Source organism: Danio rerio, chromosome 6 (genome assembly GCF_049306965.1).
Source record: "Danio rerio strain Tuebingen ecotype United States chromosome 6, GRCz12tu, whole genome shotgun sequence".
Taxonomy (NCBI): domain Eukaryota; kingdom Metazoa; phylum Chordata; class Actinopteri; order Cypriniformes; family Danionidae; genus Danio; species Danio rerio.
In genome coordinates this window covers 57,051,276-57,073,909 of record NC_133181.1, presented here as the reverse complement: position 1 = coordinate 57,073,909, position 22,634 = coordinate 57,051,276, and the positions used below count along the sequence as shown (strand labels likewise).

The 22,634-nt window shown below is 36.7% G+C and overlaps 1 protein-coding gene across 8 annotated transcripts in view; it reads right to left on the bottom strand.

Moving 5' to 3' along the window:
- Positions 1–22,634, bottom strand: part of anks1ab (ankyrin repeat and sterile alpha motif domain containing 1Ab) — an 80,482-nt gene that overhangs the window by 56,566 nt on the left and 1,282 nt on the right. For 4 of the 8 annotated variants that reach the window (XM_021477308.3, XM_073954738.1, XM_005166150.6 and 1 more), the window contains exon 1: positions 12,770–13,205. In XM_021477308.3, the coding sequence (XP_021332983.1) occupies positions 12,770–13,009 (240 nt within the window). In that variant the 5' untranslated portion in view covers positions 13,010–13,205. Of the gene's footprint in view, positions 1–12,769; positions 13,206–14,006; positions 14,040–15,373; positions 15,605–22,634 lie in introns of those variants that run through there. The other 4 variants (XM_073954740.1, XM_073954739.1, XM_073954742.1 and 1 more) reach the window with 3 other exon arrangements.

Below are 22,634 nucleotides of genomic sequence, written 5' to 3'. Positions count from 1 at the left end.
CCAAAATTGCACAATTAGGATCAAAGCAGAGGTCTGCATTCCCTCGGCTGTACCGTGGGAGCCGCTGGACTCAGCCAGATTTCTTTTAGCGTGGGAATAAATTTCCGAACAAAATGCGGGAGAGGTCGGTAACTGGTGTATTTTTGGACGGGAGCAGGTGGTCTAACAATTTCGCTCCCGACTCCTGAGCGAGCGAGCATGTGTATGTATGTGTGTGAATGAGACAGCGTGATGCTGCGTTTAGCTTGTTTGTTGCTGTCTGTGTGTGTGTGAATGAGAGAGAGCGTGATGTGGCTGTCTGTGTGTGTCACTTGCTTGGTGCTGTGTGTGTGTGTTCATACAGACAGCGTGTTATAGGCTGTCTGGACTCTGTATAGCTGGGTGGTTTATGGTTTTGTTCTCCCCCGCCCATAAGCGGGAATGGGCGCAGCGGGTAGAAAACGGAGAAGGTCGGGCAGCGGGACAACGAATGCTGAACATAAGCGGGAGCGTTTGTGTTGGGTTTGGACTAAAACCTGGCGGGTGCGGGATTTAAAATTTAGTCCCGCACAGATCTCTCGAATAAAGCCTCAAAGGAGCAAAGAGTCATGAAACAATACTTGTTTGGAATTTTTAGCTGAAACTTTAAATAGGAGCATCAGAGACTTATTTTACATCTTGTAAAAAGGGGCATAATAGGTGGGTCCAGACACTTGCACACATAGGGCTCAACCTGTGCAGTGCACATGCCCTCTTTAGTCTTGGATAGAAAGTGCCCTTCCAAAATGATCTGAACCCATTGTGGATCTTACCTCCAGTTGTGTGTGTCACCCCCGGCGTTACATATATAAAATATGAATTTTACTATTAATTTTTGTGTCAGTTTATAATGGGGATATCTATGGCAGCTGGTTTTAAAAATAAAATAATAAAATAAAATCATAAAATAAAATCGTAAAATAATTAATTAAAATAAAAAAATAATAAAATAAAACAAATTAAAATAAAATAAAATAATAATAAAATAGTAAAAGAAATTTTATTTTTAGTCTTTCTTATCATGAATCTTTTTATCAAGACAACCAATTAAACATATAATTAAATAAATAAAATTATAGTGATAATTTCAGAATAATTATATATAATCCACTGAATGAATGCTGAACATAAGCGGGAGCGTTTGTGTTGGGTTCGGACTAAAACCTGGCGGGTGCGGGATTCAAAATCTAGTCCCGCACAGATCTCTCGATCAAAGCCTCAAAGGAGCAAAGAGTCATGAAACAATACTTGTTTGGTATTTTTAGCTGAAACTTTAAAAAGGAGCATCAGAGACTTATACCCCCCCCCCCCCCCTAAATTGTCCGTACTGGCCGCTGGTGTTGGTGGTTCCTTCCTCCGTGGCGACCCCTGATATATAAGGAACTAAGCCGAAGGAAAATGTATGAATGAATGAAGGAACAAGACATTCATATATTCCAACAGTGCCAATATTAGGCTGTGGCACTGTATAATGGGAAGTGGCTTCGGTGGTCGGCTGTGAAACAGACTGTTCTTGAGAACAGGACGCTCCAATACGAGTCTACAGCTTCAATAATGCTACAAATTAACACAATCCTTCCCAGCACCACCTGAGAATAACGTTTCATGATGCTTTGAGTGTAAATGGGATCAGGGTTAAGAGGTTTTATTATAAAAACGGTTGCTTTTGATTGTAATTTCAGATGACCCATCCAAGTGAACCGCTTGTTAGAACGTGAAACAAGCACTCATGACTGCACAACTGAATGCAATATTAATGTGGAAACTTACCATCTTATCTGAGTCTGTTTAGAAATGACCTACAAACCCAAGCAAGCGGCTGGAAAAATAAAGAAACTGTGGAAACACCTTAGATTTCCTTTTGTTCACTGTAGAATTAATCATATTTCGACTTATTGGCTTTCGTTTTGTTTTATTTTTGTATCATTTTTATTTTTTATCATTTTTGTGTTTATTTTACTTATTATTATCCATTTTCAGTTAATTTATGTAAATTACATTTTATTTTATACAAATATTTTTGTTATATTTTGGGGGGCTGCATGGTGTTGCAGTGGGTAGCACTGTCACCTCACAGCAAGAAGGTCATTGGTTTGAGCCTCGGCTGGGTCAGTTGGTATTACTGTGAGTTTGGATGTTCTCCCCATGTTGTTACCCCCACAAGTCTAAACACAAGGAATTAGGTAAGCGAAATTGTCTTTAGTGTATGGGTGAATGAGTGTGAATGGATGTTTCCCAGTGATGGGTGGCAGCTGGAAGGGCATCCACTAAATAAAACATATGCTGGATAAGTTGGCAGTTCATTCCGCTGTGGCGACCCTGATTCAAAAGGGACTAAGTCAAAAAGACAATAAATGCATGAACGAATGTTATATTTTTATTACAATTATTTTCTTAAATAAAAAAAGTTTTTTATTTTTGTGCAGTTTAGCTTTGATTTTTAAAAACTATATTTGTATTATTGCTTATTTTATTAATATTTTTTGTCATGTCATATCATGTTTGACTTATTGGCTTTTGTTTATTTATTTTTTGTTTTTAGTTTCTGTTATTTTGTGATTTTTTGTTGTTGTTGTTTAAATTGTTATTATATTTTCTATTTATTTATGTAGATTTATTTAAATTTTTTTAATTTAAAAAATATTTTGTTATATTTTTATTACTAATTTGATTTATTTGTAGTTATTTTTAATATTTTAGTCATGTGATATTACATTTTGACTTATTTATTTTTATTTTATTTTTGATTCAGTTTCCATTTGGATTATTTTTGTAATTTATTTATTCATAAATATTGATGTACTAATTTTAATAATACAAAAATAATATTGAATTTTAATATTATTTATTTTAATATTTTTTGTAATTTATTTGCAGTTTTATTTTTTAAAATATATTTGTATTGTTGCTTATTTTATAAATATTTTTAGTCATATTATATTATATTTTGACATATTGGCTCTTGGTTTCAGTTTCCTTTTAAGTTTTTTATATTTAGGTTTTTTGTTTTAAGTGGTATTATTAATGTTTCATGTACATTTTATCTTAATTAGGTAATTTCTTATATTTATGCTTTATTTTTATTACTAATGTTATTAGTTTTAGGTGTAAAAATGATACTGTTCATTTTTAATACACTTTCATTTTTCATTTAAGTCTTTTGTCATTTTTGTTTTGATTTTAAAATATATATTTGTATTACTGCTTATTTTATTAATATTTTTAGTCATATCATATAATATTTTGACTTATTGGCTTTTATTTATTTTATTTCAGTTTCATTCGTGGTTTTTTTTGGTAATTTTGTTTTGTCTTTTTTGTTGTTTTAATTGTTATTATAGATCATTCATTAATCATCAATCATCAATCATTTTCCTTCGGCTTAGTGCCTTTATTTATCAGGGGTCGCCACAGCGCAATGAACCACCAACTTACCCAGCATATGTTTATCATACATATGCCTACAGATGCCCTTAAAGCTACAACCCAGTACTGGGATAAGTTCATACACATACATCATTCACAGACATACACTATGGCCAATTTAGCTTATTCAATTCACCTATGGCGCATGTCTTTGGACTTAAGGGGGAAACCGGAGCACCAGGAGGAAACCCATGCGAATGCAGAGAGAACATGCAAACTCCACACAGAAACGGCAGCTGACCCATACGAGGCTCCCACCGCGCCACCGTGACGCCCCACAAATTTAAATATATATGGAAATAATATGCACGTTTTTGTGAAAGAAACAGTGGTTAACGCATGTACGCCGACAATTTAGGGGAATTTAGCACAGTTTCTGACATAAATGCACACAGTTTTACAAACCTGACATCTTAGCAACTGCCTAGCAACCATACTGAACACATTAAACCACTTTATTATTAGCCAACTATAAATACATTTACTGGTGTGATTTTATTCATCCACTCAGTGTGTTCCAGTGTTCATCACATTTAAATCAGTGACAGCTTACAAACCAAACCCACAGTAAAGCCACAGTATCAGCCGTGCAGACTGCAGTGTTTTAAATACTGACAATATACGCCTTAAATCAGCCAGAGATGTGTGTGTGTGTACGTGTGTGTGTGTGTGTGTCTGTCTGCGTGTGTGTCAGTGATGTGCTTCTGTGAATATGAGAAAGCAGCAATAATCAAGATCAATGCCTTCCTCCATGTGTGTGTGCGCGTGTCTGTATGTGTGTGTGTGTTTGTACGTGTGCATGTCTGTCTGTGCATGTTTGTGCATGTGTGTATGCATGTGTGTGCACACAGGCACGTGTGTGTCTATATGTGTGTGGGTGTCTGTATGTGTGTATGTGTGTGTGTGTGTGTGTGTGTGTGTGTGTGTGTGTGTGTGCGTGTGTATGCACGTGTGTGTGTGTCTCTGTGTGTGTCCATGTGCATGTGTCTGTGCGTCTGTAAGTGTGTGTGGCTTTGTGTGTGTATGTTTGTGTCTGCACATGTGTGTGTCTGTGTGTGTGTGTGTGTGTCTGCACATGTGTGTTTCTCTGTGTGTGTGCGTGTCTGTGTGTGTCTGTATGTGTGTGTGTCTGTGTGTGCATATTTATGTGTGTCTATCTGCCTGTGTGTGTCTGTGTGCATGTATTTGTGTGTGTGTGTGTGTGTGTTTGTGTGTGTATCAGTTTGTGTGTGTGTGTATTTTGTGTCTGTGTTTGTGTCGTGTGTGAGTGTGTATGTGCAGGTGTGTTTGTTTGCATGTATATGTGTGTTTATGTATATATGTACGTGTGTGTGAGTGCATGTGTGTGTCTGTGTGTGTGCATGTGTGTATATGTCTGTGTGTGCTCTTGTGCGCATGTGCGTGTGTGTGTGTCGGTCATGTGTATCTGTGATTAGCAGGAGGTGTGAATGCACTCGATGAGTTTATGATGACTAAAGCTGTGGCGCGAGGAGCTGCTGTGTGTGTGTGTGTGTGTGTGTGTGTGTGTGTGTGTGTGAGAGTATGTGTGGGTCGACCCCTGGGAAGCTGCTTGAGAAGATGCGGAGTGACAGTTAAGGCCCAATTAGCCCCGTGTGCTGTGGCCAGCGTAGAGCAGCAGAAGGACTGATGGGCCCAGCCGAGCGTTCAGCATTCAGCCATTGGCGCTGATACTGTCAAGAGTTTTCCTCCCTCCCTCCTCGACCTACAGCTTCTCTCACACCCACTACTAGTGACGGGGAATGCAACTTTTAAAAGTAACTCATTAAATTAGCTTTGTTTCAGTCCATAGATGCGAATTAGTGAAATTGAAACTGAATTATCACATAAAACATTTGTGAATAAACCAACCCAGGCTCATTCTGAAAACGTACCTCTGTATTATGTCCCAGGAGGTAAGTTTTTTTTTTATTTAGCAGTTTTTGTTTTAGAGAATCTACCAGAGGCCGCTGTCTAAGATTTTCAGATTTCTCTCGCAAGTGCCTTTTGCGCCTGCTGTTCTCCTTTATGCCACCAGAGGCCGCTGTTTTTTTAGGTCTTAAATTTCTTTCGCGGGTGTCATTCGCGCCTGCTGTTCTTACGTATACCACCAGTGACTGTCTGACTCAGTACCTTCGTAAGCTTAACTGATTCTCTAAACCTCACGGTGTTCATGCCGCCCTTACACAGACGAAAGTGAAAAGCGGAGGTATTGGGGGGGGGTTGTCGAGGAAAAAAGTGTAGAGTAGGAGGCTTGAGGGAGGGGATGTTGCAGACAAAAGTGAAAAGCATGGTGGTAGGGGGGCTGTCGTGGGAGAAAGTGAAGTGCGGACAAAAGTGAAGAAAGGGGTGGGGGTGGAGGTGGGGTTATGGGTGAAGTCCGGACGAAAGTGAAGAGCGGTTGGGGAGAGTGACTGAGTGGCTGACTGCTTGAGTGACCCAAATGTGTGGTGTGTGAGGGTATGGAGGGTCGTGAACGAAAGTGAAGAGGGGGGTGGGATTGGGGGTTGTTGGCAGGAGTTCAAGGTAGCTAAGGTAAAAAGTGGGAGCTAAGGTAAAAAGCTATGAGTGGGAGGGGAGGGTATGGAGGGTCAGGGGCGAAAGTGAAGAGGAGGGTGGGGTTGTGATTGTTGGCAGGGCTTTCAATGACAAAAGCGAAAAAGAGGTTTTAGGGGTCGGGGGTTGTTGGTGGGGTTGTGGAAGGATTGTGTCTCCATACCGCCTCAAGCGAGATGCTGCCCTGGGCGACTTCCCATATTGCTCATGCCTAAATTCGCCACTACCCACCCTTCTACTTCCCTAATCTCATCCAATACAGTTTTCAAAAGCACCAATTGACCCGCTCACCCACTTCCCTAAACCCAACCGATAGTCCAAAAAAAAAAAAGCAATCCAGAACAAGACAAGCCTTCGCCTCATTTTTACCACTTTTTCAGATTTTACCACATTCTCATCTTGATATTTACTTGTTTGTTTTAGCTTTTGGTCTCTATTTTTGTCTTTTTCTAACCGTTCTTCGCTGGACTCGAACCTCGTCATCGTGGACAACTCCTCTTTTTGTCACAAGTCCGCTGACGTCCGCGGCAAGCCACTGGTTAAACTGGTAACAGCGGAAAAGCCATCCATATGGAGGTAAGCAGTCAGCTAGTGAGCATGAAAAGGAATGCTGTCATACCGCTCCATATCGTTCGTTTTAAAGATGAAATGCAGTCATACATACTTCTGGCTATATAATTCGCGATCTCCAGAATTGTATATAGGGCTACATTTTCAGAATGAGGCTATGTTTAGGAATAAAGCAGTGTTTCCATTAAATGGACCCTTTTCACATTTTCAGGTTTCTCAGCAGCAGAAGTCGTCATAGTTGGTAAATTTAGAGCGCAGTGAATGGGAGAGTACAACAAATATATTTTTAACAATACTATTTGCTAAAATAATATAAAACAACTCCACGCTGGTGTTATCGAGAGTTTCAGAAAAAGGAAAAAAAATTGTGTGAGACTGATAACGACAGCCAGAAGAAAGAGAATGTCAAATTTTCTGTCCCGCCCTCATACACTCACTTTGAGTGAGTCAATCACTTTGCTCAAGCGGTAATTGTTTTTTGTAGTATGATGCAAAGAGTAAAACTACTCTGTAAAATATGAAACGACAAACTCAAAACATTATGCAATTCTGAGTGTGTCTCACACAGGTAAGTGGGCTTGGCAAACCACCTGTACAAACCACACTCGTTCATTTCTCTGGCTTTATTTACACTGCAGATCTTGATGGTCAATTCCGATTTTGTGACTGTATCTGATTTTTTTTTTTGACGAGCTGCTTTCATCATCTTTTAAAAGTGACTCGTATCTGATTGTTTACATTTACACAACACACAATGACAAGACGCCATGGCCAGGAAACAGCTGATAATAAAAGAGCGCCCTTTTCTTCATTCCTGCATTCCAGATCGCAGAGATCATTTTCCTAATTCTGTTTGACGTGTTGTTTTACTATAGTTTATGACAGAAAAGTTCTCATTTGGCCATCTTTGAATCTAGGCTTTTTTAAACCAATAAGCATCTTAATGTAATGGCCATGGCGTGATTTATGCAGGTGACGTATGCAACAGTTTTATATCAGTTTATACTGGTTATAGTTCGAATGTTGCGTTCTCACTCTCTCTCTCTCGCTCTCGTTAACATGCTTAAATACTTGTGCTACATGACAATATAAAAGCATTTTTGTCCTAGTATATAAAATGCAAGGTTTCGGTCTCTGCTGAAGTGTGTTCTGAAATGAAATGCGGTTTATTTATAAGCTAATTTTGAGAAGATCACATGCTTATGATTGATCACAGCTGGCCCCGCATTAGCTACTCATATCAGGCCAATTAGACGAATGCTAACTCACCATAAATAATAAAACGTTTTTCGGTCCAGTCATCTTCGTCTTGAAGAATCCCCCCTTCCACCACCTACTCCTGATTGGGTGGCATGGCGGCCCAGTGATTAGCACTGTTGCCTCACAGCAAGAATGCCACTTGTTTGAGTCCTTATATATTCTGTGCAGAGTCTGCATGTTCTCCTCATGCTTGCGTAGGTTTTTCCTGGGTTTCCCGGTTTACTCCAACCGTCTAAAGACATGCCACATAAGTTAACTGACTAATCCAAAGTGGCATCATAAACAACTCTTAGTCAGCTATGTCTCATAGCTATTCCTAACACATTCACAAGCCGGGGAGTTCTCGAGACCTACCTGAGCTCAAACTCCCTTCTCCCCCCTCAAACGGGAGGGAACCCAAGGCTTGAGGATCCTATGAGCTCAGGGCTCTCTCCCAGGACAGCATGTCAAACACGCTTCATTATCAATCTTCAAGTGTGAACTCTTGAAAGCATCCGTCATTCGCTACGGTCAATAATGATGCTTGACAGCTATCTTTAAAGAACCAATCTACCTGCTTACACTGCAGACACGAAGATCCGATTCATATCGGATAAATTTCCACATATGAACAAGGCCTGAATCTGATTTGAGTAAATCGGAATCTATGTGATTCTTTCCTGCTTACACGTACATGGACCATATACCATCTGTGCCACATGGGGGGAAAAAATCAGGTCACTTGAACCATGTGGTGTAAATGCAGGCTATGACACTTTAACCAACACTTGCACCAGTTTTGCACTGTAGGAATGCAAATTATCATATGCTTTTGATTATATGGCAAAACATGTCTTTTTCACCAAGAAGGTTGATACAAATGCCAAAGGCAGATAATGATAAGATCAGGGCCTGGCTAAGATTTGTGTGTACCTTGTGGCTTTTATGATGTGGTCACATGTTGATTGGTCAGTTAGTATGTCTCTATATTTGGCAACCGGGCTCATTCGGAAAACATAGTCCCGTGGACGTTTCTGGAGACTGTAAATTGTGTAGACGGAGGTACATATGGCTGCATTTAATTTCTTAAGCGAATGTTATGGGGCGGTATGACGCCGTTCCTTTTCGCGCTTACCGGCTGACCGCTTACCTCCGTGTGGAGTGCTTTCCTGCTGCAAATAGTTTGTCCAGTTAGTTCGTCGTGTATGTCGGCGGACTTGGGACGCAGAGAGGAGCTGACCATGAAGATGATGACCGGGTTCGAGTCCAGGGAAGAGCAGTTTCAGAAATCAGGTAAGACAAAAACAGAATCCAAAAAATAAAGTGAACGTTTATAACAGGGTAAGAATGTGGTAAAATCCAAAAATATGGTAAAAATCAGACGAGTGCTTTTCTTTTTCTGGACAGCTTTTGTAAATTATTGGTTGGGTTTGGGGATGTAAGTGGGTAGGTGGGTCAAACGGTAGAATTGCTTGGGTTGCCGGTCACGCAGTTAATCATTCAGTCAGTCAGACAGACGGGCGTTCGACAGTGGCCTCTGGTGGGTTTACGCAAGAACAGCGCGTAACATTTGAGAAACGAAAAAGCGTACACAGCGGCCTCTCGTGGATTCGCGAAAACAAAAGCTGCAAAAATACGTTCCTCCTGGGACTTATTTCATGGTCTCCAGAAACGTCCACGGGACTACGTTGTCAGAATGAGCCTGGGTTGGTACATTTACATCTACATTTAGTCATTTATTTGGGCTTTGTTCACATGGTCAAGAAAGATACAAAATAGCTGGCAAACTTTGCTCTTTCTCTTTTCCTCCTCTGCTGCTCTGGAGTCTCTTCTCTGCCTCTACTGCTATTATGCTCTCTTTTGGGGCCTGCTCTCTGTTCTTCATCTCTCCCTCTATCTTCCTCCCCCTGCCTCTCTCTCTCTCTCAGGTAACCATATTTTACATTTAAGCTGGGTACAATTAATATCATATGTGTTTTTATCATTTCAAGTTTATCATTTTATAGTTATTTTATAACAAATTCAGTTGTAACTAAAGCTAATTATTGTCATTAAATCATTTCATTTTCAAGTATTTTGTGATTTACTTATAATTTAACATCACAGACATCCCAAGTCTCCTGGAAGTTGCGGGAGTATCCCTCAAATGCATAGACACTCCCGGATGCCCGCAAATGAATGATAATCTCCCGGAAATCGCGCGCTTCCTACCCGGTCCTTAAATACATTGCACAGCCCTCTCTCCACCGCATCCCTCATAGCTCTTCAGGTACATCGCACGCAACTCACTCCCACTGCTCTTGAGGTTATGTTATGTCGCATCGTGCACGCAACTCCAACCGCTCTTTATGCTCTTCGGGTACGTCTCACGCGCACACTCCCCCCTACCCAGATACGTCGCTCACTCAACGCAACACCCCCCCCCCCTTCCCTCTCGCTCTTCAAACACCCACTATGCGCTACCTCCCGCAAATCAACTCTGTATCTCCCGGAAATGACTTTTCCCAACTTGGGATGTCTGACATCAACAGTTGTCATCAACACTCCATATTGCAATACAATACAATCACATAATAGCAACGCTCTCCCACATTTTAAGCTATTATAACTTCCCTTATTTCTGTTTTTGGTATAAAATGGATGGTTTGACTAGAAATGTACAGTTTTTCACCATCATACTGATAACTGTTTAGTAATTGGGTAAAACTACAGTTCGAACTGCAGTAGGTAAATCGCCATTCCTTAGAGCACATTTGCACCAGACACTTTCTTACAGTCACTCAACATCTTTAAAAAATAATAAATAAATAAATAAAAGAACATTGTGCATTCATACAGGTGAGTGGGCTTGACAAACCACCTGTAGAAACACTTATCTCTCTATCAAAAACACATACTCTAGCACTTAATTTTTTGGAGCACTAACAGTTCCTCTGTATAGTTAGCACTTCTTGTGTTTACTGTGCAAATGTAGTTTTTGTATTTGGTTGTGGGGTTGGGCGATGTCGACCAATTTAGCATTGTACGATGCCCAATGTGAAACATCGCGATGGATTATGGCATCGTCATCATAAGGCGCAGTGAATTAATTATTTATGAATAATTCATTAATTCATAATGAAATCATTATTTGTAGCCACTGCTTCAACTACCTGACCTGCATGGTTCAATCCACTTAAATTTGTTGAATGAACTCATTCGATTTGTGCTGAGACAACCTGACTGAGTTGTGTGGAACCCTGAATTTTTTCAAAACAAAACGTACATACAGGGCAGCACAAAAAAAAAAAAAAAACAGAAGAATTTCAGTGCACCCCCCCCAAAAAAACATTTTGCTCGTACAAACTACTTTTAAAATATAAGCTGAAACATCTTGATTTTTATTTACAGCGTGCAAACTTCAAATCAAAACATCTTTTTAGAGAATTGATTAAAGAAAATTCTTAACTTCTGTTTCATGCCGACTTACTTTGAATGCTTTTAAAAAGTCAAAAACATACATACAGTACTGCACTTAAAAAAATGTATATAAGAGTTTTAGTGCACCTAAAAAAATATTTAGCTGCTTGTTCAATCTACTTATATAAAATGAGCTGGAACAACACAATTCAAGAAATTTTCAATGAGAAAACTTAATTTTTTAATCTTCAAAACAATTTTTTTTATTTTCGTTCCAAATTCAAGAAATTTTTTTGGGGACACTTTAATTTTTTAGGTGGATTGTTCAACTCAATCGATTTGTGTTGAGACAACCTGATTGAGTTGTGTGGAACCCTGAATTTTTTCAAAACAAAACATACATACAGTGCAGCACATTTAAATAAATAAATAACAGAAGAGTTTCAGTGCACCCCCAAAAAAACATTTTGTATGAGCTGAAACAATCCAATTCATGAGAGTTCTTAAGGACAAATATTATTTTTTTATCTTTAATCCAGTTTTTGTTATGTTCAATCTAATTTCGAGAGCTTTTTTGGGACAACTTAATTTTTTATGCTCAAACCACTTTTTGTTAAGTTCAATCCTACCTTGTTAAGTTAACTAAATCGATTTGTGTTGAGACAATTTAAATTAGATTTTTTATAACTTTAATGCTTTTTAAAAGTCAAAAACATACATTTAGTACAGCACCTTTAAAAATATATATTCAGTCACCCCCCCTAAAAATATTTTGCTGCTTGCTCAATCTACTTATATAAAATGAGCTGAAACAACACAATTAAAGATGGAACTTAATTTGAAACTTAATTGTTTGTTTTGTTCAAGCCACTCTTTGTTATTTTCAATCCAAAATCAAGACATTTTCTTGGTACAACCTAATTTTTTTATATTCAGTCCACTTTTTATTATGTTTAATCCTAATTTATTAGGTTAACTTGATCGATTTGTGTTGAGACAACCTGAATAAATTGTGTGGGATCTTGATTTTTATGTACAGCGTGCAACTTTAAATTTTTAGAGAATTGATTAAAGAAAATTCATAACTTCTGTTTCATGCCAACTTACTTTGAATGCTTTTAAAAAGTCAAAAACATACATACAGTACTGCACTTAAAAAAATGTATATAAGAGTTTTAGTGCACCTTGAAAAATATTTAGCTGCTTTCTAATTTACTTGTATAAAATGAGCTGAAACAACACAATTCAGGAGATTTTCTATGGGAAAACTTAATTTTTTAATCTTCAATACACTTTTGTTTTTATTTTCAATCCAAATTCAAGAGATTATTTTGGGACAACTTAATTTTTTTATGCTTAATCTACTTTTTGTTATGTTCAATAGAATTTTGTTAAGTTAACTTGGTCGATTTATGTTAAGACAACCTGAATGAATTGTGTGAAACCCTGATTTTTTTTTTTACAGTGCACAACAAAACCAAAACATCTTTTTAGAGATCTGATTAGAGGAAGTCTCATGCTCTCACTCCTCTGCCCTTTTAATCTGCAGTTCATCAGCTCCTACCTCATCCCATTCGGAGTCGAGCGAGGGCATCTGCTCCGTTTCCTTCCTCTGAGCAGCGTAGTCAGACAGAGAGTCGCTCTGGCCAAAAACAGGCCCAACGTCCTCACAATCAAGGGAAGCCAGCAGGTCCGAGTCTGATCTGGAAATCACCTTCAGACGCCCATTTGGAGCCTCTTCGGACGACCCGTTAGTTTCGATGTGCTCCGGATAGGACGCTTGACCAACGTTCTGACTGGACATGTTCAGGTTTTTGTGTCTGGCTCAGCAAGGCAGGGGTCTGTCTGAGGGTCTGAACGCAATCCTCTTTACCTGCAATAAGCAGACTATTAGTCCTCGTCCACCTGGTATTAATCAGCGTAAGCCTGTATTATCCATGGAATTAAACTTCAGCTAACATCCTCTGTGGTCACTCGTGGTTTAGATCTACATTGTCACTGAGGTCCACCCACAGTTTGTGTTCCTTTGCCCTCCCCTTGCCAAGAAACTCCATGGTTGTTTTTTTTTTTTTTTTTGCAAGAGTCTTTCCTTCCCCTCCCTCCTTTCCTTCAGTCTTGTCTGTTTTACTCACTTCCACACTTGCTGGTTTTCTGCAGTGCAAAACTATTCTGAAGCCTGAAGCCTAAAACAACCCTAAAACGACTGATGACAAATCGCTCAATGGCGCACATAAAAATGCACATAATTCAGCTTGAAATAACAGCCAAAGAAACAATGGTGTTAGTTAGAGTATTAAAATAGTTTACTATTAAAGATAGATACTATTAAAGACCCTAAATAAGTACAATGATTTATTTAGAAATGCCATGTACATTCAGAACATTACAGTTTTCTCAGTCGCTTTGGTGCATTTCTCACTACACTATTTACATTTGCACAACAGTTCATACATTTCTCAAAACAATTAGTCATTTGTGCACATCCTAGTAGCAGTTTCTCATTCCTTCCAACAAATTGCAAATGCTTTTGGACATGCATCAATTGCTTTCATACAACTATCTGCTATTTATAACATTATCATTTGCTTATGTCATGTCTGTCAAAATAAACTAAACCTATAAATGCTGAATAGTCATTCCATATAAAACTAACAGTCCTCATTTCGTTACTTGAGTCATTACATACACAAGTGTTGAACTTGTTGTCAAAATCTGTCTAGCAAATTTTATTTAAAAAAATTAATCTTTGTTTTTCTGAAAATGTCTTCAAATTTGAACAATTTGATGAATGATTTACAGACCTGTGTTGTAGGTTCAGTTCCAATATGTACTGCAATACAGTTTACACTTGTGCCCAGCTTTACCCAAAGGAAGCTTATGCTTGTTGTAAATAAGGGTGTGTTTATTCTTTTGCACAATGCTATATATTTAGTGTCTTGTACTCAGATACCTCACTACAGTTTTTCTCAGTCGCTTTGGTGCATTTCTCACTACACTATTTACATTTGCACAACAGTTCATGCATTTCTCAAAACAATTAGTCATTTGTGCACATCCTAGTAGCAGTTTCTCATTCCTTTCAACAAATTGTGAATGCGTTTGGACAAGTATTAATTGCTTTCATACAACTCTCTGCTATTTATAACATCATCATTTGCTTATGTCATGTCAGTCAAAATGAACTAAATCTGTGAATGCTGAATAGTCATTCCATATAAAACTAACAGTCCTCATTTCATTACTTGAGTCATTACATACACAAATGGTGAACTTGTTGTCAAAATCTGTCAAACTAATTTTATAAAACAAATTTAAATCTGTATTTTCCTGAAAATGTCTTTAAAATTGAACAGTTTGATGAATGATTTACAGACCTGTGTATGTTGTAGGCTCAGTTCCAATATGTACTGCAATATTGTGTACAGTTGTGCACAGCTCTACCTAAAGGGAGTTTATGTTAGTTGTAAATAAGGGGTATGTTTATTCTTTTGCACAATGCTGTGAGTAAATTAGGATTGCAAAGAGCAAATGCAGTAAAAATGTGAAACATACATATTCAGTGTCTTGTACTCAGAAAACTCACTCAATGCAGTGATGTCTCACTTTACTGTAGTTTTCAAATGGCTGTGCAAATATTCTATAGTGCTGTCTTGAGCATTTTCAGGAAGTGTCACCAAAATCTGAATTTTTTTGCATTGAAAAAATGTACAGAGTAAACCGTCATAATGAAAACATGACAGCCATTTGACTATCTTGTTCATAAACAATGGTGTCAGGACTTTTCATTTTGACGATACTGACAGTTTGATTGACATCAATACTTGCTTTTGAGGAATGAACTATCCATTTTGAGCATGTGACGCGCTTTTGCAGGTTATCAGCTAGGTTTTGCAGTTTGTACTAATTGTTTTGAGAAATGCATTAACTGTTGTGCACAAATGCACAGGTGTTGTGAGAAACGCACCAAAGCGACTGAGAAAAACTGTATTTGGAATCATTTGCATGCTAAAAGATAATCCAACATAACATGCCTTTGTACAAAAATATATCACATGCTCCGCAAATGTCCCAGAATAATATCTGCTCAGCCCACGTTCCCATCTCTAAAGCGAATTCTGCTAAATGCTTAAATGAGTAGAAACACACACAAAATAAATAAAACACACACCTTTTTGCTTTGTGTTTAGCTACTCACGTCTTTGTCTCCTGTTGTGTTTTGTTCTCTCAGTCGTCATCTTGCTCTGGCTGACACAGCGATGGGTCCGAGATCCAAGGCCTGGCCTTATTATTACTGACAGGCTGGATAATCAGGTTACTGAGATTCTCAGACGGGCTGGTGGGCCTGGCTTTTCACTTTATATGTTGCAAGTAGTGGGGTCATGCTCAGAAAAAAAAAGATCTGAAATAACAGCGATGCATGTATTACAATTATGCAGAATAGAGTATGTGCACAGTTCATTACCATGATGCCGACACAGTGCATACATCTGTTCATTTATACTCACCCTCTGGTCATCCAAGATGTAGGTCACTTTTTCCCCCAAGTAGAACACTAAAGACGATTTGGTAACACTTTACTTGAAGGGGTGTTCTTAAGATTGCCGTTAAACCTTATCAATCATGATATGACACATGTCATATCATGATTGATATATGAATCATATGAATGTGAATGAGAGTTTATGCATGCTTATAACAACTGTTGTTAAGTAAAATGTGCTCAGTTATGTCATTGTAAATGCAAAGATGACATTGGTTGTTATGACAACTTTACACTTTACTTGAAGGGGTGCTCATAAGACCGTCATCAAACCTTTATAATCATGATATAACATGTCATGAATGTGAATGAGAGTTTATGCATGCTTATAACAACTGCTGTTAAGTGTCATTTGCTCAGTTATGTCATTGTAAATGCAAAGATGACATTATTTGTTATGACAACTTTACACTTTACTTGAAGGAATGTTCATAAGACTGTCATTAAACCTTTTAAATCATGATATAACATGTCATAAATGGGAAAGGGTTTTTTATGCATGCTTATAACAATTGTCATTAAGTAAAATTTGCTCTGTTATGTCATTTTAAATACAAAGATGACATTGTTTGTTATGACACCTTTACATATTACTTGAAGGGGTGTTCATAAGACCATCATTAAACCTTTATTATCATGATATAACATGTCATGAATGTGAATGAGAGTTTATGCATGCTTATAACAACTGCTGTTAAGTGTCATCTGCTCAGTTATGTCAATGTAAATGCAAAGATGACATTATTTGTTATGACAACTTTACACTTTACTTGAAGGAATGATCATAAGACTGTCATTAAACCTTTATAATGATGATATAACATGTCATGAATGGGAATGAGATTTTATGCATGCTTATAACAATTGTCATTAAGTAAAATTTGCTCTGTTATGTCATTTTAAATGCAGAGATGACATTGGTTGTTATGACAACTTTACATATTACTTGAAGGGGTGTTCATAAGACCATCATTAAACCTTTATAATCATGATATAACATGTCATGAATGTGAATGAGAGTTTATGCATGCCTATAGCAACTGTTGTTAAGTGTCATCTGCTCAGTTATGACAATGTAAATGCAAAGATGACATTATTTGTTATGACAACTTTACACTTTACTTGAAGGGATGTTCATAAGACTGTCATTAAACCTATATAATCATGATATAACATGTCATGAATGTGAATGAGATTTTATGCATGCTTATAACAATTGTCATTAAGTATAATTTGCTCAGTTATGTCATTTTAAATGCAGAGATGACATTGGTTGTTATGACAACTTTACATATTACTTGAAGGGGTGTTCATAAGACCGTCATCAAACCTTTATAATCATGATATAACATGTCATGAATGTGAATGAGAGTTTATGCATGCTTATAACAACTGTTGTTAAGTGTCATTTGCTCAGTTATGTCATTGTAAATGCAAAGATGACATTATTTGTTATGACAACTTTACACTTTACTTGAAGGGGTGTTCTTAAGACTGTCATTAAACCTTTATAATCATGATATGACACAGCATGAATGTGAATGAGATTGTATGCATGCTTTTAACTGTTAGGTGTCATTCCCTCTGTTATGACATTTTAAATGCAAAGATGACATTACTTGTTATGATAACTTTACACTTTACTTGAAGGGGTGTTCTTAAGACTGTCATAAACCTTTATAATCATGATATGACACATGTAATAAATATGAATGCAATTTTATGCATGCTTATAACAACTGACATTAAGTGTCATTCGCTTAGTTATATCATTTAAATGCAAAGATGACATTATTTGTTATGACAACTTTACACTTTACTTGAAGGGGTGTTCTTAAGACTGTAATAAACCTTTACAATCATGATATGACACTTCATGATGAATGTGGATGAGATTTCTTGCATGCTCATAGCGACTGTTGTTATAATTTGCTCAGTTATGTCAATGTAAATGCAAAGATGACGTCTGTTATGACAACTTGACATAAGTAAATACATTGCAACTTGTTTTTGTCTTTGTCATGACAACTTGACATTACCAAGAGAACAGTCATAAATCTGCCATAAACATGATTGTCATGAGGCATTATAAGTGTCAGGATTTTCTGATCATGTTTTCAGTGGTATAAATTGTATTTGTCATTACAATGTCTCATTAAAAGTGTCATTACTCTTTCAAATCATATTTAACAGCGTCATTAATATGTAATGACATTTTAATGACAGAGTCTGCTTGTATCTCTGCAGTTGAGGTAAAAAAAAAAATATATATATATATATATATATATATATATATATATATATATATATATATATATATATATATATATTAATGATGATCTTATAAAATGTATGACATATTTATAATGGCATCATGACAATTATGACAAGTTTTGTTGTCTTGGTAATGTCAAGTTGCCATGACAATGACAAAAACAAGTTGTGATGTACTTTTATGTAAAGTTGTCATAACAGACAATGTCATCTTTGCATTTAAAATGACATAACTGAGCAAATGACACTTATAAGCATGCATAACCATGGCTTAAAACTGTTAAAGCAAGATGCTGAAAAACAAAAACAAAAGTCTTCTTCAGCATGTACATACACTCCAGACTTACTCTTTTCTATATAATGAAGTTTTTTACAGGGAGATTTGTTTATATATAATTTGCCTGGTTTTCTACAACATTTTATTCTACAAAAAAAATGACAGAATTCATTAAATTATTCAGAGTTTTGAAGAAATGTATGCAAGTCGGCACATATTTAATTAAACAATGCATCATTTGCATATTTAAACATTACATTTTAGAAAACTAAAACAAAATGTGGATTTTCTAATGTAATTTGTAACTTAATGCTTTTAAAACCATGTTTAAGTGTATACATGGTCTTCCCCGTAAAGTAGTCTGGTGTCCCAGCTATACCTCTCTTTTCATCCTGATGATCCCTCGGTTCCAGCTCGCATCTCAGCCTGCCTGTTGGATATTTCACACTGGATGAAAGATCATCATCTTCAGCTGAACCTCGCAAAAACGGAAATGCTTGTAGTTTCTGCCAACCCGACTCTACACCATAACTTTTCAATCCAGATGGATGGGGCAACCATTACTGCATCCAAAATGGTGAAAAGCCTTGGAGTAACGATTGATGACCAACTAAACTTCTCTGACCACATTTCTAGAACTGCTCGATCGTGCAGATTCGCACTCTATAACATCAGAAAGATCCGACCCTTCTTATCTGAACATGCTGCTCAACTCCTTGTTCAAGCTCTTGTTCTCTCCAAACTGGATTACTGCAACTCTCTACTAGCCGGGCTTCCAGCTAACTCTATCAAGCCTCTTCAACTGCTCCAGAATGCAGCAGCACGAGTGGTCTTTAATGAACCTAAACGAGCACATGTCACTCCGCTGCTCATCCGTTTGCACTGGCTGCCAGTTGCTGCTCGCATCAAATTCAAAGCTCTGATGTTTAAATATGTGCCGACTTGCAAATTAGCATATGCTATATGCCCTATGTAAGCAACATCTGTTATCTCTGTATAACAATGTCAAGTGTATTGTCCCTGTAAAATAAACAAGCAAATAAAAATATATAAATAAATAAATCACCCTGAATATGGCAGTGTCTTTGCATTAAACACAATAATATATTTAATTATATACAATGATACGTTTAATTTTATTTCAGTTGAGTTCATTTAAATTCAGGTGTTTTGTGCATACTTGTATAAACTTTTCTTTGTGTTAGATCAAACTTAAATCCTAAATATGCAGTGCATTATACAAAATAATATTGTGCTGCAACATGTGCATAAATCATAAGGTACTGCGTGTACTTTCGAAACAATTATTATGGCATCTGCTAAAAGATTAAGTGTAATATGCCTTATTTAATTATAATTTGCATTTCTAAGTTGCATAATTAAAAAGCAGTTCTGCAGTTTTAGAAAGAAAATCTATATCAAAATAAACACACTATGCTGAATTAAGTGCGCACAAATCAAATCATGTTCAAAAACCATTATAACCCTACAGTAAAATATTCAGCAAATAACGGCCTTAGTACTTTTTTGCTGATTAGGTGTTTCCTACTTGTACCACAGAAATACACTGGCTTATTATTGGACTTGTTCTTTAAAGTACCTCGGCGTACTGTATGTGGTTACATTTTACAATTGTTGTTTACATGTTATTTTTCCTTATGGCACAATGATATTACTGCTGCTGCTCTGAATTAAAGATTCAGATTTTTTATTATTATTGTGAAATATGTACAAACAAATACATCTGACAACAAATGAAAAAATAAAACAAAATAAAAATCAGAGAAAGAGAAATAACAGCATACATTCAAAGTATAAGTTGCCAGGGGTAAAAATAAATAAATATTCATTCATTCATTTTCAATTCAACTTTTTTATATAGCCCTTTTTACAATGTAGATTGTGTCAAAGCAGCTTCACATAAAAGATCATAGTAAATTGGAACAGTGTAGTTCAGTATTTAGTGTTTAATTTCAGTTCAGCTCAGTTCAGTGTGGTTTAATAATCACTACTGAGGGCCTAAACACAAATCCATCAATGCATAGCTCTACCGATCCCAAACCATGCAAGCTACTGGCGACAGCAGAGAGGGAAAAACAACTTCACTGATTGGAGAAAGTGAATAAAAAAAACTTGAGAGAAATCAGACTCAGTTGGGCACTACCATTTAAATTTCTCCGCTGGCCAAACGTCTTGTGCAGAGCTGCAGTCTCAGCAGTGGAGGCTGGAAGCTGGCCTCAGCGAAGACTCGTCTGTCCCTGGAGCGTCACAGGAATCAGTCTCATGCTCTCCACTCCTCCATGACTACCACAGCAGCTGCTCAGGATACGGCCTGGTCCAGGATCATGGAAACCTTGGGATCATCTCGTCACTGGTCTTTTTTCCTTTATTTATCAGTCCCTTATTTATCAGGGGTTACCACAGCAGAATAAAAAGCCAACTATTCCAACAAATGTTTTATGCAGCGAATGCCCTTCCATCCCATCAATTTAAGTCACAAAGACAATTATGCAACTTAGGGAATGATGAAGAAAATTTACATTTGTGAATATAATATTTACTCAATAAAATAAATAAATTGCCTATAAATTCTATTGTGTTTGTCATGAGAAAAGTAACAAATTATATCACACATGAAAAAAAGGATATTAAACTTACATTTTGATGAAAAATAGACGGATAAATCAGACCAACACATAATAACATGTGGGCATTTGACAAAAAGATGATTAATTGATTTGATGCTTGAGCTACGGAAGACACAATCTGAGTTAGGATTACCAAATTTAGATACCATCTCATTTGTGGGGTAGATATTGTGTAACACTTTTAAATGTAATTCTTCAACTTTGTTGGGGACACAAAATTTGTAAGGCAAGAGCCAAGCTTTTCTTCCAATTAATTTGATCTATTAGAGAATTCCAAAGAAAGTTTCCCCTTGGAGTGATTCTTTTCATTGACTGAAACACATTTCTTATAATTTTATTACTACATTTTATATCGTAAATGCATTTGTCTTCAACTAAAAACTTTGGTTCTTTTTTAACAATCACTTCAAATGACAAGTGGCGTTTCGTTAAATGAGCAAGGCCATTAGGTATGGCCTTAATCACAGTCTAAAATTATTTTTGAATAACAGGGAAATTATATTTAACCATAAAATCACCATATGAATAGAAGTTCCCTTGTGAATCAAGTAAATCACAAAAATAATCAATATCTTTTTAATGATAATCTTATTTTAAAAAAAAATCGATTTATTCTTTACTAAGATGCTTTCGTTGTTCAATAGCTTCACTTTGTGTGGGGAGAAATTGTAAATGAAACATAATTTCCATGCCAAAAGAGCCTGTTTAGGAAATTTAGAGAGTTTTATAGAAAGTTTGGATGGAGAAAAACTACAAGTTAACAAAAATTTGAGACCTCCAATCTTTTTATAAATATTATGTGGGATAAAGTACCAAATCGAATCTGGGGAATTAACAGTTTTTAATCCAATTTACTTTGGAAGTGTAATTGATGTAAAAAAATCAATCAAGTCAAAACCACCCTCAGCTTTCTTACCGCAGAGAACGTGTTTCAAGAAAGATCCAGATTTTTTATAATTATTATTAAGCCCATAAACATACAATTTATACATACATCACCACATAGGCACAACTATCATCTTTAACAATGAAGAAAAACTGCAAAAAACAAACAAAAAAAGATGAAGAAACAGCTAAACACAGGGGGTATATAAAAGATACATATTGAAAAGGCAAAATCTACTCATTAAACATAGGGAAAGAACTGCAGACAGTTAAAGTTTTCAGAGCCTTTTTGTTATGAGACAATTGAATCAATGAAAGGTACTGTTTAAATTCGTTCAGAAAAACCACAAACATAGGTCTGGAGTTAGAGAATTTTGACTTATGAATGTGAAATTTAGCTAGCAGCAAAAATAGGTTCACCACATACAACTGTTTACTTTTAGGTTGTTCATACTCAGTAAAGCCCAATACAACATCTTTCTAATACAAAGTACCCTAGTAGCAAAGAATTCTGGCCCAGATTTGGCATAAAGCTGGCACAGCAGGCATTCATCCGGCACTGGCATACAGCATGTGGGCCAAACATGGCCTGGGTTTGGCAGAGGTGGCACCGTCTTTAAGGCGGCACACAAGGTTTGGGCCAGATGAAAAACGTAATATTTGGCCCAGATTTAAAAATTTGATAAGTGGGCCATGTGAGTTTGGCCAGTCTTGACCCACATTTAAAATACACTAAAATCATTTTTGAGTAAAGAAAAAAAAATCTACCAATCAGGTCACTTTGAGAAAAAGCGTGCCCATAGTG